Source organism: Dysidea avara, chromosome 8 (genome assembly GCF_963678975.1).
Source record: "Dysidea avara chromosome 8, odDysAvar1.4, whole genome shotgun sequence".
NCBI classification, from domain to species: domain Eukaryota; kingdom Metazoa; phylum Porifera; class Demospongiae; order Dictyoceratida; family Dysideidae; genus Dysidea; species Dysidea avara.
In genome coordinates, this window is record NC_089279.1 from 25,211,705 (window position 1) to 25,229,957 (window position 18,253).

The following is an 18,253-nucleotide window of genomic DNA, read 5'->3' on the forward strand; positions in this document are numbered from 1 at the left end:
AGGGTAGCTGAACTCTCTAGTAGGGTGACTGCACTATTAGAGTATCTTGATTACGCACAAGTTACATGTAGTTGGTTTTGGCATTATAACTCGACTGATTTTTCTCAGCAACTGCAAGACTCTTCTACCACTTACATTGCAAATTTTAGCTTGTTTTTTTCAGCAATTTGTCTGGTAGCGGTACCACCAATTTTTAAATTGTTTATTTATAAACATCGACCACCTGTTACATACTGTATGGTTAACTTTTTTTTGTTATAACTCCATGACCATCATCTCGATTTCTTTCAAACCATAAGAGGTTTGCCCTACTTCATGATTTTCAAGCTATTCTGTCAAGCAGTTTATCTATCAGCTAGGCATGACAACAAATCGCTTTAGCAATTTCGAAAAAACCGCTCATAATTTATTGTTCATTATCTAGTCTGTATGAGAATTGGACTGTAATGTATTGTCTAAACCAAAACAGCCAAGCTGTAAAAAAAGAGTGCGGCCCCAAAAAGGCCAGGGTGAAAAAAGATGGGAAATCCAAGGTTTCACTAGGAGGAGGCTACACAAATTCGGCTGAATTGTCGTTATTAAAATTTTTGCCATTAACCTACCATCACAGCCATTTCTTGGCTGCCACCTTGGATTTCACATCTTTTTTCACCCTGGCCTTTTTTGGGGCCGCATTCTTTTTTACAGATTGGCTGTTTTGGTTTAGATATCACTTCTTTTTGTATAGCAAGCCACAAAGTCGGCTATCAACTGGCTTTGGTACTTACTCTTACTGCCCTTCAAATTTGAAGTAAATCGATCAAAGTGCATATGAGTTGTTATGGGTTTTCTAAGTGTGCAGAAAGGAAAAGAAGAAAACTATGAAACAGATAAAAGATAAGACGAACTTTGAAGGCGCATAACTTTGCTTGGCAGATTCAACTCAAATTCTGAGTGGGAAGTGCCCTACCCTTCCACAACCCAAATGGTGAATTTCCGTTCAGGCACTATAGAGCTACAGATGTATGAAAATGGTGCTTCCTTGTGAAGAATGGTTTGTTCAGTGAATTATCAAATGAATCATGAGTCTTCAAGTACAACATGTGTGCTCATGTATTAAGCTGTTCCGTCTTGTATTTCTCCTCATGCTTTTCTTTGAGCTGTGCAATAATGGCACTAATTTCTTCCCACTTGTTTACTTGGGAAAGATAACCTAAAGTTGTATTGACTTTATCCGATTTTGCTTGGCTATCTGTAGACTTTTTTGAATATTAGGCTGACTTTAACACCACAACAGAATCCGTTTCTTGTTGGCATATGCTTCATACATCTTATCCACATCTTTCTTGTCATAAATGCAAACTTTTCTCCCTTTACCACCATGATCAGGTTTGATGTATCCCATTTCTACCTGATTGAGATTTGGCACATCAATCCCATTGGGATGGTTATTGGATATGAACTCTTTTAGCTCATTTACAGACTTGCAACACCCTTTGCTTTGATTTTCTAGGTTCTTGTATTCACTCATCCATAAAGGATTGATCAATTTCAGCGTGTAAAAGTACTCTGTAGGTTGTGAAACCTTGATGGGCTCTGAAACCAACTGAGTATCTCCATATTTGTCCTATATCAATACAAATGTACAGTTCATTTGCAGCATAAACCAGTTTAGCTTTTATTTTAAAGGGCAAAATGAGTATTCTATGTGAAAAAAAAACTATCGGCAGCACACACACACACACACACACACACACACAAAATTAAAGCTACACAACACTGCTACCGGAAAACTGGCACATAGCCCCACGTACGTTATTCACATACATACTTGTTAAGAGCAAATATGAAATGTCAATGGCAGCGCATGAGACAAACACTGCAAATTTTATTGCCAGCCATTCAGCAATTCAAAGCTTGAGCTGGCTCACGAGACCACATGAACAGTGTGATTGTTACTTGTTGTTGGCAAGTCAAGTTGATGGTAAAGTGACAGTTTTTAAACTCCTATAGTCTTTTTCTGAGGTTAGGTCTACCAACTGCGAGGAAGTTACAGGAGTAAAGTAGTTCAAAGCCATTTTGCCAAAAGTTTAAATGTCACATGATTCACTTAATGCATTCATGATTGGCGCCTAGCTGTCATGCAATGCACAATGTTCAAACACACGTGCAATCAACTGTACATCTGGCATACCCCAACGAACAGTATTAGTCCCTTTACTTTTTCTATGTGTTGTAAATGACATACCCCTAAATGTCTCCTCAAAGATAAAATTACGTGTATGCCGATGATATTTTACTGTATCGTACTATAAATTCTGAAGCAGATTTCTCCCTTTTATAGAAAGACATTAGCAATCATATTAAATGGTCTAAAAACTGGCATCTTCTTTCCAACTTAGATAAATGTGAATTCCTCCGTATCACTAACAAGTACTCTCCTATAGTTACAACCTATTACATGGATTCAAATTTATAGAACAAGTCTTATCAGTAAATATCTAGGATTAACTATCATTGAAAGCCACTTTGCATCTCCAACATGACAAATAAGACTAATTCTGTCTCACAGTTATTACACAAAATTTAAGAAACTGTCCTACTCACATTATAATCTCCTACTGTAGATCCTTGGTCATACCGATTCTTGAATATGCATGCACAATATGGGATCCTCATACCCTTAAAGATACTAACCCAATTGAAAAATTCAACATCGTGTAGCTAGATTTGTATATAGCAACTACTGTACTCATGGACGACGAGTGTAACTGGACTTTTATAAAACTTACAATGGCAGAGTCTCAACTAATCAAAAAGTCACCATGAATTTCAAGATTCTTCATAATTTAGTATCCATTCCTTGTAGCCTTTACCTCATCCCCAAGCATTGCCAATTCAAACACAAGACACCACAACTACACTTATTAGTGTCCCTATTTAAGAGTAAATAGTCACCTCCATTTTTTCCCCATCAGCCATCAGACTGTGGAACAACCTAGACTATGAATCAGTTAATCAACCGTCTTTGCAGCAGTTTAAGAATAGTTTACTGAATCATGCATTGTAAATGTATTTTAGTTAAGCACGCTGCACTTTTGTAGCTTTGCACACACCACATGCACCTTATATTTGTGTTGTGCCTATACTCCCCCTTGAGGTTTTACACATGCTGATGAATAATAATAATAACAACTTTCAGACAAGCGTAAACCATTAGACAGCCTGACAAATGCCTGCTGGCATACCATTGTATAGCCTGCGACAGTCTCAGACAGAATTTTAAAATTTGCAAAACTATGAATTTTTCAATTTCAGGTGCCATGTTTTATTGTGAGATATCATATGTAGTAGTACATCATAGGGTTATGATGTGTGACCAACCTAGCTCCTCTGCTTCCAGAGTAGAATAAAGCCACTTGTTGAGGTACAAAGTTAATTACCACTATACTGGATGCAATATTCCTCCTTCACAATGATTCTCCATACAAAACTGGGCATATACACACAGTACAGTCCACTTACAACTTCACACATGTGTGGCATTTTGTGCATGGTACCATGCATCTTTCTGCATGGGGAATCCCAGGGCCATGAGTGGGGAATTCCACAGCCATGCAGCACCACAGCCAACTATAAAAGTTGCCAAAGGCAAAACCTGCAGTGGCACTATATCAAAAAGTAAATGTCATAAGGAGTGTAATTTGTTTGAAAAATTGTATCACAAAGTGCACGAAATGCCCAATTTTTTTGCACTATGCCACTGTACCATAAGGATTATACTGTATCCAGTGGTACCTGTACATACAGTGAAGCTGGGCATGGAATATTTATTAATTTTCAAGGAACTAATATGATCCCTAATCAAACTTAAAATTCCTAATTTTCTAAATTCCATTCTAAAATTTCTAAAATTCCGTAATATTCTGATGTCTAAATTCTATGATTCTTAAAATTCCTAATTCATAGTTTATTTGTCAGGTAATCACATTTTATTGTAACAGTCCTACTGTTTCTTTTGCCTTGTTTTTTAATCAATATCACATATTTCCCCCAAAACAATGCCTATAGGTTTCATCCATATACGTATATGATGTGTTGTACAGGCTGTACTTGTATTCTGTTTGGTAACTACTGCATGGATTTTTATTTACAGGTAACATCTCTTGATAAGGAAATACCGCATCATATAAATCCAGAGAATGATTATTTTCCGGTTGTTAAAGGAGGATCTAAAGTTTTCTTACCTGTTAAGTACATACAGAAAGAAGACCAAAAAAACATGAAGTTACAAGATGATGGACAGAAAGTTACTGGTGCAGCTGTTGATGAAACTGAGTCTAGTAGTGAATTTCAGGATGCCCTTGATACCTCATTTGATAACACTTCTGATAAACATTTACCTGAGAATCTTACTTCTTTAAGCCATAATGGTCACTCCAGTGGATCTAATATGTATGAGATTCTACGTATTTGATCTACATACGTAGGTACATTGTATATTTATTTTACTTTATATAGTGTGTCAGATCAAAATAATCCACACGATTTGAAAATAGGATCAGTGGTTGAATACTTAGGGAATTATGGGGAAATCAAGTGGATTGGGAACCTTGCTGAAGATGAAAGTTTGATGGCTGGTTTAGAAATGGTAATACTTATTACACATACACACATGCACACACGTGCACAAACTATAATACCATGATAGCATGGTCATACCTACCCAGTGAACCAGCACTGGGAAACCTATGTGCTATATGAGTCAGTGCAGGAAAATCCTCCTGGAGTATAATATCAGTGGGTACTTGTTGTTAACTGGGAAAGCAAATGCAAAATTTTCATGTCTCGCAAAACAGGTGATGGGACTTTGGGTGCCCACACCCCTATCTGTGGGACGTGGTACAACCTACTGTGGCTTACTAGTCCTGTGTACTTATAAATAGGTCATGGACATGGATGGAAAAGAATTTAGCATGCGGGTTGTATTCCTACAAAGCACAGATTTTCTCGCAGGCCTGTGAGGAAAAGAAAATGAACAAAATGGTATATTTCAACATTTTAAAAGTTACTGACTTGTCACTTTGTTTCAGTAATAGACCTTTATAGACTAGACAGATGCTTTTAGCATTGTGGGGCAAGCCTGAGCTATAGGACATGGCCCATAAACTACATGAATGAACTTCATCACACTATGATGTCTATTTGATTTGATTATAAGTACACTTATCACTTGTACTTTCCATGGTGATTGCAGATTCGCTTTTTGTACTGTTCTTCATTCATATTACTGTGTAACGGGTAGAACATAGTTGAAGACAAAGCATAATGACTACTGCACTTTTTGGTAATTGATTGTTGGGGCACATGTTCAAATGTATAATTATTTTGATGCATTATGTGTGGGTTCATTAGTCATAACTATGTTATTTAAAAAGTAAGCAAATAAGCAGAAGGAAAAATTAGAAAGATTAGGAAAGAATAAAGAAAAGGAGTGAAACAAGGAAATAGCAAAAACTGCGTAACGAAACAAGAGAGGTTACCTACTGCAAATATACTGATGGACATTTAATCCCTAATTCAAGTCATGGTTTGTAGACTGAAGGGTAGAGATTAAATGTCAATTATATCTGCAGGTATAGGCAACCTCTCTTGTTTCACTCCATTTCATAGCTATTCCCTTGTTTCACTACTTTTTTAATTTGATCTCTAATCCAGCTTAGAATTCCTAAACTTTTTCCTTCTTCGTACTTGTTGTATATACAGTATTGCATAACAGATTTTGTTGTAGGATAAAGAAAATTTAGAAGAAGTCACTGATGGATGGTGGAATCAGGTGAAATACTTCAGTTGTGCACCCAAGAGAGGAATATTTGTGGAATTGAAAAAGTTACAACATCACTCTAGACTCAGAGAGAGATCTTCCCAAGGTTAATGTCTACGATAGTACCATATTGCTATAATTATATAATGAGCATGAGTACACGTTGTATGACTGTTTTGTACCACTCGCCTAATAGGTGGGGAGAGTCTCATAGGACAACTGCACCTCTTATATAAAGGCCAGGTTTCTAACATCGATTGTGGGTGACCATTGTAGTGACGTTTCCTGTACAGTATTTGAGATATTGCGTTTGACCAAAACTAGTATGCTATGGGCTATAGCTGCATTTGTTAATTGTTTGGGTCTTGATCACTGTGTAGTACTCAGCATATATAATCAACTCCATCACCTGTGATTGTTCTCTCAAGCGATGAAAAGCAGCTAGTAGACAGTCTAACTAAACAAAACCTAACTACTAAACCACAACTAGTCTAATTCTCACTGTCTACACTGGATAAACTCGAATCTAGCGACAAGACAAAAATTGGCTGCCACAATCAAATGTAATGGTTAGGATTACTTAGAGTATAATAGTTTCATTGACTCGTCAAAGATGGACTATGGTTTAATCTAGGATCGGATGGCGTTAGACTAGTAAGGTTTATAAGTACATTTATATGTATATGTAACACTTTCACACCTCAGATCAAAGGAGCTGCCCAGGCTACAAATGGGTAGTGATTATATAGACGTCGATGCTGAAATCGATTGTGGGGATCGTTTAATACTCACGTGATTAGGATACACGACTTGGATTTTGCCATGAAAACCACTCAGACAGATAGCGTTTTGTTATCCTTGCTGATCCTACAAGTTGAAAAATGTTGGGCTAAGGTGAAAACTAGCACTGTAGCTTATTCGCCAATCGTTTCCACACATTTTCAAATATGGACACGCCTCCATCACAAAGTTACCATTCTGCATAGAGTAACCACTCTACAAGCAAGCTTACCTATCTAGGCCTTTAGTGAACTCCAAACTTTTTCCATAAATGATTCAATAGCACTGATTAAAAGATTAAACTCGCATAACTGAAATTTTCCGTGATATCTCTAGGATATGTCCGTTCATCGTAGCCGGATGTAGCCAGAATGTACTTACTAGCTGCTGACCCATAATTGAAAATTTTAGGTATGCATATATAATACATCCAGTGGCTGCACTCGTATTGGCTTGGGTGATTGATCATCCTGTACAGACTATCAGCCTAATAAGTGTTACATATTAGCTGTAACATGGGGCATTCGGGCTTTGCCAGATATGTATGCCCTCTGCCCTTGGGCCTGCAGCCCTCAGGCAGTTAAGTATACATATCAGGCGAAGCCCTCATGCCCGTGTTACAACTATTACATATATATATATATATATATAAAACTTTGCGTAGGCAGATCAAAGGAATTTTTGGGTTTACATATCTGATATTTCCCTGTGGTCAGGCATTGTCTGTATACCCGTGGTTAGGGCATTATTGTTATAGTGTCCTTTAGTGCTCACGAGGTAGCAGTACCGCCCGGTTTGTTTTATAAAAGCTCAGACTGAAATCGATTATGGGAATATATTAATGCTCACGTGACTATTATCATGAGTTGGAGTTTGGCTAAAAGATTACAGACTAATTACAACATATACTAAAGGCCTAAAGTGGTAAGCTTCGTTGTAGCATGGTTAATATGAGTTATCTGTAATGTGGGTATGGTTCGTATTCAAAATGTGCCAAAACGCTTGTGCATGCGCAATAAGACTAATGTTTTTTAACTTGTAGAATGGCAAGGATACTGAAACACCTCCATCTTAGTGCTCAACTTGATAGCATTAAAACACTTGTACATTTCCTGCAATTCGCATGAGCTAAACTTTTCCATGATATCTTTAGGACTCGTCCATTTATTATAACAAATGTAGCTACAACATTACCTGCTGCATAGCCACAATTGCATCTTTCAGGAATGTATATAAAATGAATCCAGTGGTTTCACTTGCATTGGCATGGGTGGTTAATCATCTGACAGGCTATTAGCCTGTAACAGAAGTGTTACATAATAGTTGTAACATAGGCACTTATGGTCTGCCTGATATATCCACCCTTGGGCCTGTGGCCCTCATGCTTTGGGTGGACATATCAGGCAGACCACTTGTACCTATGTTACAACTATATAAAACACATATATGTAGACTAGAGTTTTGGCCACCGCATTGGCGTTTTTGATCGCCTTTGGGTGCTTGGTTGACCTTTGATCTGGTGACGTTTGGTGGCGTTATGACCCCACAATCGACTTTACATGTTAGGCTATAAAAGAATTTGAATGAACTGTGAGGCATCTTTCCATCTATTAGGTGAGGTGTCGTAACGGTCTCAGCTGCCGGCACCTGCACAAAACTGCAACCAGTGCAATATCTGTATATTGCACTGCTGTTACTAACTTATAATGCACTCGTTGCGGTCTGCAAAACCGGCATTATAAGTTAAAGTGCACTCACTGCGGTCCATATACAAATTATAGCATTGGTAGTGCCTTTGAACTTCCCACGCACAGTGGTACATACTGTTTTTTTTTCTACCATACAGTATGATAATACTGTGCCAAAATATAAGTGCATTCACTAAAATGCTGCCATCAAAAGCCATCATAGATTAACTAGTCCAGGCTAGAAACTTGGATTTTCATGTCAACTTGTTTTTCAATTGTTTAAGCTGTTCTAAGTCAATTTGTACCTGCTGAATCCAAACTTGATGAGTGCCAGTTGCTAAACCTTTGAGCATTTTTTCTATAAATTGACCCCACCGATTTTTCATAAGCAATACTTTCACAGTACTGTAAATAGATAGAATAGGACCTACTACTCCTAAAACGAAGAGTCAGTTTCAGTTTTCCCTTATCAGAATCACTTTCAGTTTTCACCAAGACAGATTTACTAAACTTGGCAAGGACATCCATATTGTGGATACTGAATTCATGATCACTTATGCACGTGTAACTGCATCTGTGTTAAAGACCAAGCTGCAGGTGATGTGTGGAATGCGGAACAGGCAACTTCCCAAGGTAGTAATCCTGGATGGCCATGCTTTGCTTTGGACTGTTTCTTGACCAGCTTCACCAGCAAAAGTGTCTGCCTTCATCAATGCAGCAGTGATCAGTATCATGAAAAGAATGGAAACTACAACATTTTAACTTGTGATTTTTGACTGATACTGCAACATGAGTACGGTGTCGGACAACACGACAAAAAGGAGTAAGTCGTGTTAACTAACAGAAGAGTCACCTCCACCCAAGCAAGCCATGATATTGAATGTGAGTGCCAACAAGAAGCAAGTCATTCAAATGATTGTTGATTGATTGTATTTAGTTCAGAACTCCACATGGAAAGTGTGTTGTCGTAACTAGTCCTGAGCCACTTCCAGTACAAGTTGGCATAGATGAATGGCGAACACCAATAACTCATGAAAAGCTGATGTTATTATAGTATACCACATGAGCCAAGAAGTTGCAGCTGGACATTCCTCAATTAGCGTGGTATCTGATGATCAAGGCTGCCCACAGGGGGGAGGGGGCAACTGGGGCATTTTGCCCTGGGCGCCAACCTGATAGGGGTCCCAGGAGGCCCCATGAATACCTGTTTAAAAGATTGATATACTCTAATAGAGCAGTCAGATTTAAATACTCTAATAGAGCAATCACAGTATTCTTCAGAGGAGCAGTGTAGCAAGCTTATAAATGTAGCAAGCTTATAAATAAGGAGATATGGTTGGTGAGGGGTAGCTATTGTCATTGTCAGCATGTAATGATTTTTTTTCAGTCTTCAACTTACAGCTTGGGTGAAGTTATGATTCAGAATGGAAACCTTCTTGCCCCTGGGTCCCACTTTAACTCTTTGCCCTGGGCCCCTTAATTTCTCTGGGTGGCCCTGCTGATGATACAGATGTGCTCCTCATTCTAGTCCATCACCTGCATATTCATGTCAATAACTTGCCACATAACATTCATTCAAGTGACAATGGAATAATGTTCTGGAAGCCATGCAATTATTGATGTCAATGAGGTAGCACAACATCATGATGCCAATCTCTTTGGAACACACACACTTTGGGTGGATGTGACACTGTCTTCTCTTTTGCTGGTATAGGCAAAGGAATGGTAACTGTACTGAAAAGGCTGATGACATTCACAGGTAAACTCTGTCTAGGTGGCCTAACTGCATCACTAGATGAGGTCGCAAACTCATGTCTCAAATTTGTAGAAACACTATATGGTAAGGTACCAGGGAACCATTAAACAGCATGCGTGCAGACATCTTCAAAACGAAAATTGCTGGCCAATGCCATATACGTACCACCCAAGCTGAACAGCCTGCCACCCACTATGGCCACTTTCAAACTCCACTGCCAACATGCCCATTTTTAGACAGCATTGTGGAAAGCTGCAGGTATGTCTTTGCCCCAGATTTGTAGTATGAGTTGGGAGATGAATGGATCAGAACTTCGACCAGTCTTTACCCCACCAAGGCAGTTAACTGCACTGGATGAGATGCTCAACCTCATCAGTTGTGGTTGCGAACTTGTTAGTTGTGGTTGCAAAACTGGATGCAAAATGGCACTCTGCTTTTGTGTATTCACCAATTCACCCTTACCTGCTTAGTGTTTGCAAATGTATGGGACAAGCTAGCTGCCAAAACCCAATGAAAGCAGTAATACCAGACAGTGATGACAGTGGCAATGAAGAATCTGCATAGCCAAGCAAGAAAGAACTGAGCATGCAAACCATGGGATACCTCATTTTTTTGAATTTCAATATATTTCTTATTTGTGATGTAATCATCTTGGTTTCTGCATCAAAGCTCACGGTAGTGAGGCGCATGGCCAAGAAACTACAAAGCGCATGCCCAATTAAAAGATGCGCCGCTACTACTGTGAGTTATTTACGTGTAGGGTCGGTTTAGCAATATTAGTCCTGGATTATGCAAGATCTCTGAAAAGATTTGTATTGTGTTACGTATAAAAAATCTTTAGGAGTCGTCAACATAGTTTTCTTTCGACCTCGCTAAAATAAAAAGTAGGCCTCACTAAATTAAAAAAATAGGCATATTTCACTTTATTTCTCTACCTTATACGTATTACACCTACTGTCACGTCAACATAGCCGTGTTTGTACAGTCCATCTAGCACTGACATTATCTAATTCTGGTTTGCCCATATGCGTATTTTCTTCAATCAAACCTCTAATCCCTACAATAACTTTTAAAGACACGACATGGACACACGCTGTAATGTCTGATAAACAAGTTGTGAAAGCGTGCAGAACCATAAGTTCCCTAGGGATGGCGTTTTAAGCAGAAATTGTTTAGATTCCATTTAGTTCCACGCCCCATTCAAGCATTTATAATCGCCAGGTGTCTTATAAACAAGGTGTGAAGTACAAAGTCACTAGGGAAGGGCCTACTTTATTCCACGGACTGGACTGGACTCGCGGACTGAGCTGGAAACAGCTTTTAAACAATAATTCAGGAATTATCCATCTCTTGCAACACTGGAGACACCACTATCGAACTACAACTGTGCTGCTGCTGGCTCTTCCTTACAAGTCGGATGACACTAGCGCATGCACTAATCAATTAGAATACACTTATGATGCATGTGTATTCGCAGTAATAAAGCGTGACAGAGGCTATTGTTGTAGCGTAGATGTTTTCCTTTGTTGCTTCAATACTTAACACTAGCATTAGGGTTGTAGTGATGAGCCAGATTATTTGCATAGCCTCATCACCTTGCCTGGTGGTGCCCCTAGCTACCTACTAAGAGTAATTACTGGCTCATATCTACAGCTGTAAAACTAGTACTAAAGCAACAAAGGAAAACATCTACGCTACAAGAATAGCCTCTATCACACTGTATCACTGCTAATACACATGTATCGTAAGTGTATTCTAATTAATTAGTACATACGCTAGTGTCATGACTTGTAAGGAAGAGCCAGCAGCAGCACAGTTGTAGTTCGATAGTGGTGTCTCCAGTGTTGCAAGAGATGGATAATTCCTGAATTATTGTTTAAAAGCTGTTTCCAGCTCAGTCCGCGAGTCCAGTCCAGCCCAGTCCGCGAGTCCAGTCCAGTCCACGAGTCCAGTCCAGTCTGCGAGTCCAGTCCAGTCCGCGAGTCCAGTCCAGTCCGCGAGTCCAGTCCAGTCCGCGAGTCCAGTCCAGTTCGCGAATCCAGTCCAGTCTGTGGAATAAAGTAAAGGCCCTAGGGAAGGTGATTTAAGCATAATGTTCAATTTCTCTATTTACGTTTTATTAGATTAATCACAAAGGTAAGGAAAAGGTAACAAGCCTATAGGGGTTATCGGCACCTACCACCTCTATGTAGTGTGCACCATGGAATCTGTGTTGTGGCTTTCATTAATCTTTATGCACATACCATGTTGCAACAAAATTTTAATGGAATGCGGTTTGTGGTTTACTGGTGGCTGGATGTGTATGAGCTTCTGTTGTGGCTTTCAAGTTTTGTAGCAGATTGCTGGAAAGTGGTTTGTGGTTTGCCGGTGACTGTATGAGTTGGGGTTGTTCCACACAACTTGCACAATGTTTAAATTTTATGGATAAGATGGCTGTGAAATCCATGAAAATTTCTTTCCTTGTGGTAAACATATGGCAATCCTATTACAACACGTAACACAATATCAAGATATTACTAAAAATAGTTTAACACCAGTGCGTTTAATTTAAGGTAAAGTTCAGTACCTGCTTGCCCTTTACAGGTCTCACTAAATCTTGTGTTGTCTTGCAGACATCCAAGAAATCATCACATGTAACTAACTTGGAGCATATCAGTCGCAACACTAAAGACACTTGCTTGGATATCTGATGACACATTCGGCCTACAAAAATCAACAAGTGGGCATTAAATACAATATGCCTAAAATCTGGATACTGGAAAATATCTTTATAATCATGACATCTAAGATGACAAGGGTATTAGTTTGGTGCCATCATAACAGTACCCCTGATCCAAAATAATAAACAGTTATATTCCTTAGTGCATACGTAGACCAACCTGGAAATTCACTACACTCTTGATGTCACTACAGTCTATGTACAGTTGACAATTGAGAACTATAAAAAGGGCACACAAGATAATACAATTCCGCTGTATGTAAACTACCTGAAATTCATGACTTCCTACCTGGTCCCAACTTATGTATGTATCATATTATGATACAACTGCTACTGCATACAATGACCAGATTACCTGTAAAAACTGACAGGCAGGCATTAAATACAACACACCAAAAATCTATGTCACTTTTTACACAAATATCACATTTGAGGATTTACAAGTTGGCCCGGCAGTGACCTTACTACACAGTGTCCTGATTAGACAGGTTTCACTGTACATAAATTTAGTTAATTAGACCAGTATGCAATGTGAATGAGTATTTTTGTACAAACATCATGTACATTAGCTTCTTCCACCTACAGTTCCGGGACTTCTGATGATGTCTAAATTGGTACTGTAGAGTGACAATACTGAGAGTTATTTCATCTGCATGAGTACGCCTTGTCGACAATACATCCATGAGATAATTCTAAGCCAGATAATACTGGTATTTGCTGCTACTCAAGTTAATACCATTAGTTTTTCAGCTTGGTCTCAGTGGATTTGCACTAGTGAGAGCAGACATCTATATCACATATATACACGCGGTTAATCTGGCGATGTAAGGCGATGTGGCACTTTATGTACTAGCTTCATCTTTCTTCACCATCCTCCTTTTGCTACTGTACCTCCACTCCTCCTTTCGTTATGTACTGAACCTCCACGACGAGCTAATTGAATTGAGCTAGTACATCAGTATTTTCGACTCTGATATCTATTCAACTTCTTCAAGCGGTGTACGTATTTTAGTTTCAAATTAAAGAATGTTTCATGACTCCATCGAAATACAGTTACAATATGACAAATGTTTATTATTTGTATTTCTCTCTCAAGACATGGACTGCCTATAAATCGCGTATCGCATGTGTTCACTTTTCACTTGGAGATGTTAATGTACAGGGACTTTCCAAGAGATTTCCCCCAAATAAGTCACGTGATAATTGTCAGTCAGGTGGAACTCAGTTATTTCCATTAATGCACCATGGAGCTTGTGTTGTGGCTTTCATTAATCATTATGCACATACATGGTGCAACAAAATGTGTAACAGTTTGCTGGAATGTGGCTCATGGTTTGCCAGTAACTGTGTATGAGCTTGTGTTGTGGCTTTCAAGTTTTGTAATGGATTGCTTGAATGTGGTTCATGGTTTGCTGGTGACTGTGTATATGAGTTGGGGTTATTCCACACGGCTTGCACAATATTCAAATTTCATGGATGCAGGGCCGGAGGAGGGAAAATTGAAGTTGGTCAGGCCATTGTATATGTTGAAGCTGCTACTATATACATGGTGCTGCCAATGAGAAGAGTTGTTGAACAGTGTGTGAAGCACACTCTGCGAAGTGCGAAGCACGAGCATTCTAGGGGGGTCTGGGGGCATGCCCCCACAGGAAAATGTTTGAAAATTCGACACTCGGATATGCAATTTTAGTGATATTTCATTGCTAGCTAGCAATTTAAATCTCAAGCCTGTAGCTATCTGTTGTTCTTCAGACTTTCTATGTATTATATATGTATAGGTAATTGTAGACCTGACAGACAGGAGACACAGCATGAAACTTGCTAGGCTCATACAGTGTACAGTTAGTTATAGCAATTAGAAGTTCAAGGGGGGTCTGGAGGTGCAACCCCCAGGAGCTGCAGAATTTTTGCAATTTAAAGGCTTGAAAATTCCTTAAAAATTGATGCTAAAGTTTAAAGTAGCAACTTGCAACTTTCCCCAGGGAACCCATGCAACCACCTTATAGAATATCTTATATAATAGTTAGACGTCAAGAACCAGGGTTCTACGGGATTTAGAAAACTCGAAGGCCCTGGGCTGTAGTGCCCTCGCTGCGCTCGGGCGCTACTAAGGGCCTGAGGGTTTTCTAAATCCCGTAGAACCCAGTGGTTCTTGACGTCTAACTTATTTAGACTACAACTCGTTATTGGACCTTGAGTTGACAGCTGCTTGTAAATGAGAAATGTATGGCTAATTACTAGAAACAAGCCCTCTACACCTCCCTACATGGCGGGACCTCAGTGTGGCTGTTGCTACCCATTAAACGCCCATGCATTGCCAATGTTACAGGCGCGTGCTATGTATCGAAGTACTGGACTCAGCGACTCGACTACAACTCATTGTTGCTGTTGTTGTGCCTCGACAGCTGCTTGTAAGCAAGTAATGTAGTGTTGATTAGTACAAACAAGCCCATTACACCTCCGTCTAATTCAGTATGGCTGTTACTAGCCATTTAAACGCCCATGCTTTGCCAATGTTACAGACGCGTAATTATCGTGTTTTGTATCGCCTCAGAGCGTGGTCTCTATTGGACACGAGCGTGGCTCTACAAGATTTAGAGACCACGTTTTCAGCCAATCAAATTTCACTATCAAACTTGTTGTAGTCTAAAATTAATGTATTTACGAGTAGGCAGCTACATAGCTGGATACAGTGAACAGCTACACAGCTACAAAACGCAGTATGTTATACATGCTATACTGGTTTGTATGCAATATAAATGAACGGATCATCATGTAAATATACTGGTGGACAGTCACGAGATCAATCACTATTTGAAAATGGCGCAATGTGGGGTGAGACTGAGAGTTTGCTCAGTATCTCGACAGGATGAGTGGGTTGTTGAAGAGGAGTGATTTCTACTCAAGATCTTATCCAGATGGCCGCCATGTAATGTATGGGTGTATAGCTTCCTGCCGCGGAATGAGACGTCTAGTTTGTCACTGCCAACCTTTCGCCCAGTAAAAGAAGCCAAGCCAAGAAATGCTCATGATTATTTATGAAGATTGAATTGTGATATAAGTGTGCTGGTTTAGAATCAAAGAAGTACCATAGCACACATGATACGTAGAACCCGCAATCATTTCTGTACAAAACGATACGAATGCTATGCTGTACTGTAAGGTAATTGGAAGTACTGTACGTGTTGTTTTGTGCTTTAGTTAGGCTGAGAAACTATAGGTAGCTACTCGTGCCATGCATTTTCAATAACATCTGTAGGTGTAAATATGATCATCCAGAGATCGCATGAAAGTAATTTAGTTCGAGTTGGTCCAGTTCCAGATTATTGGTCTGGCTCAGGCCTGACCAACCGGACCGTCTCCTCCGGCCTTGGGATGTCTGCATGACGGCACAAGATTAAGTGAGACCTATAAAAGAACAAGCAGGCACTGAACTTAACCTTAAATTAAACACACATGTAACTTACTTGGAACATCAGTCGCAACACCAAAGACGCTTGCTTGGATATCTGATGACACAATCTAGCAGACACTGAATTAAAAAGAATGTACAAAAAAATCTATATTCCAGGCTGGTAGATCCTTAACTATGGAGTGAATGGGCACTAAACAGAATGTACATCACAATTTTCATTTCTGCAAGAGCTTTTTAACACCTAGTAAGGCACTACCAGCTCACCTACAAGAGCGTTTCAAGAGATGTGATATTAGCTTGTTTACATCAAGTACAACCAGTATGAGGTGTATGTGTGTGAACATGCATGTATAGTGTTTGCACATTTTGTGCGTGTCTTGTTCTTGTAAGCGTGTGTTTGTATGTAGTGACATAAAAGTAATAGCATGATGTTTGTGACCTCTTTCATAACCCTCAGCAAAGCAGATTGTTCTACAAGTGGCAACAGATAAGTTGTCTTCAGGACACTACAGCCACTATGGCAGTGGTTGTAGCAGGTTTTATTCATTGAGAAGTACAAAATGATTGATACACTCTAATAGAACAGTCAGGCATATAAAAACTCTAATAGAACAGTCATCAAAATATAGGTGAATGTTTACATTTTTGGCTGAAAACTCTCCCAGATCCCAGATAACAATCTATTTCAAGATGGTGGCATTCCCCAAGATCACCTGGAAAAGCATGCTTTGCAAATAATGTGCTTTACACGCATCTTTGGTAACTCTGACTGTAGCCATTACTTGGCTTGACTAGTAAATTGCAGTAATTTTGGCCCTTGTCCTAATAAAAATTAACAGCTACTATAGGATTGTATGTTATATGCTCAGCACTTATCAGCAGATTTGTGTTTGGTAATGACACCTCTACAAGGCACAGAATTAATCATGCACCTCCATGGCTTGAACATTGAGTCTGTAAATTATGTAACTGACAAAAAAGTAGTGATATCCCATATCCCCTCCCAAAAACACATTTGCTATAAAAAAGGCACATCCCAGAAACTACAAGTATCTGTAACCTATGTAAAAACAGCTATATATTTATCTAAAGTCTCCAGTTCTTGTTAGGTTAGGTAATTCAAAGGCTGCAACACATGCTGTTGTCAGACCTTCAGTGCTGGTCACTGTAAAGTGCTAGTCACTGTAAAGTGCTAATAACAATAAATACTTAGAAAGGAAGAAAATCCATCACTCCTGGAGGAGACTAAGTGTGGCGCTTGACTAGATATTGGGTGGCCTGCAGTTTGAATCCTGGGGTAGGAGGGATTTTTTCCTTTCTTTGGACCCTTTCTGTTTCACCGTATTATTGTTAGCTAGGCTAAGTTATCATTTATCTAAAGTCTCCAGTTCTTGTTAGGTTAGGTTAATCCAAAGGCTGCAGCACATGTTGCTGTCAGACCTTCAGTGCTGGTCACTGTAAAGTGCTAATAACAATAACAAGCTTAGCTGTAGAAAAAGACTCCATGAAATTAACTGGTAACTGAAAGAGCTGATATCAATGTTGCTACAACTGACTATGATTACGATTTAAGTCCATGCAAAAATACCTTGGCTGTAAAACAGGAAAATAATAGTAACTGGCAATAAAAACAGTTGATTTGTGAAGCGGCCAAGAATAAAAGTTAAGTTGATACAACTAACTACATTATTATTAACTTGCAACATTGAATCCTAATCATTCAACTGTGTTCTATACATTCACCCTTGCTACATCCTAAATCAATTCTTTGTAACTCTGATTGGCTAGTAATTTGGCCGCCTTTATTGCCAGTTACTGTTTGACAGTCAAGGTATTTTTGCATGGATGGTAATCTTTGGTAATCATAGTTATTTGTAGCAACACTGATTCTTGGCTGCTCCAGATATCAACTCTTTCAGTTTCCAGTTAATTTCATGGAGTCTTTTTCTACAGCTGAGCTGTTCTTACATGGGTTACAGATACTTGTAGTTTTTTGGATGCACCTTTTTTTACAGCAAAGGTATTTTTGAGGGGACTACCTTTACAATACCGATGCAAGATTTTTAAGTGCCACATTAAATTTTATAATGCT

The 18,253-nt window shown here is 39.1% G+C and overlaps 1 protein-coding gene across 1 annotated transcript in view; it reads left to right on the forward strand.

The window, feature by feature from the left end:
* The window catches only part of LOC136263842 (ubiquitin carboxyl-terminal hydrolase CYLD-like), an 87,383-nt gene that overhangs the window by 12,479 nt on the left and 56,651 nt on the right, over nucleotides 1-18,253 (forward strand). Inside the window, exons 4-6 of the mRNA XM_066058467.1 lie at nucleotides 4,136-4,434; nucleotides 4,501-4,630; nucleotides 5,771-5,909. Coding sequence (XP_065914539.1) covers nucleotides 4,136-4,434; nucleotides 4,501-4,630; nucleotides 5,771-5,909 — 568 coding nt within the window. The remainder of the gene's footprint in view (nucleotides 1-4,135; nucleotides 4,435-4,500; nucleotides 4,631-5,770; nucleotides 5,910-18,253) is intronic.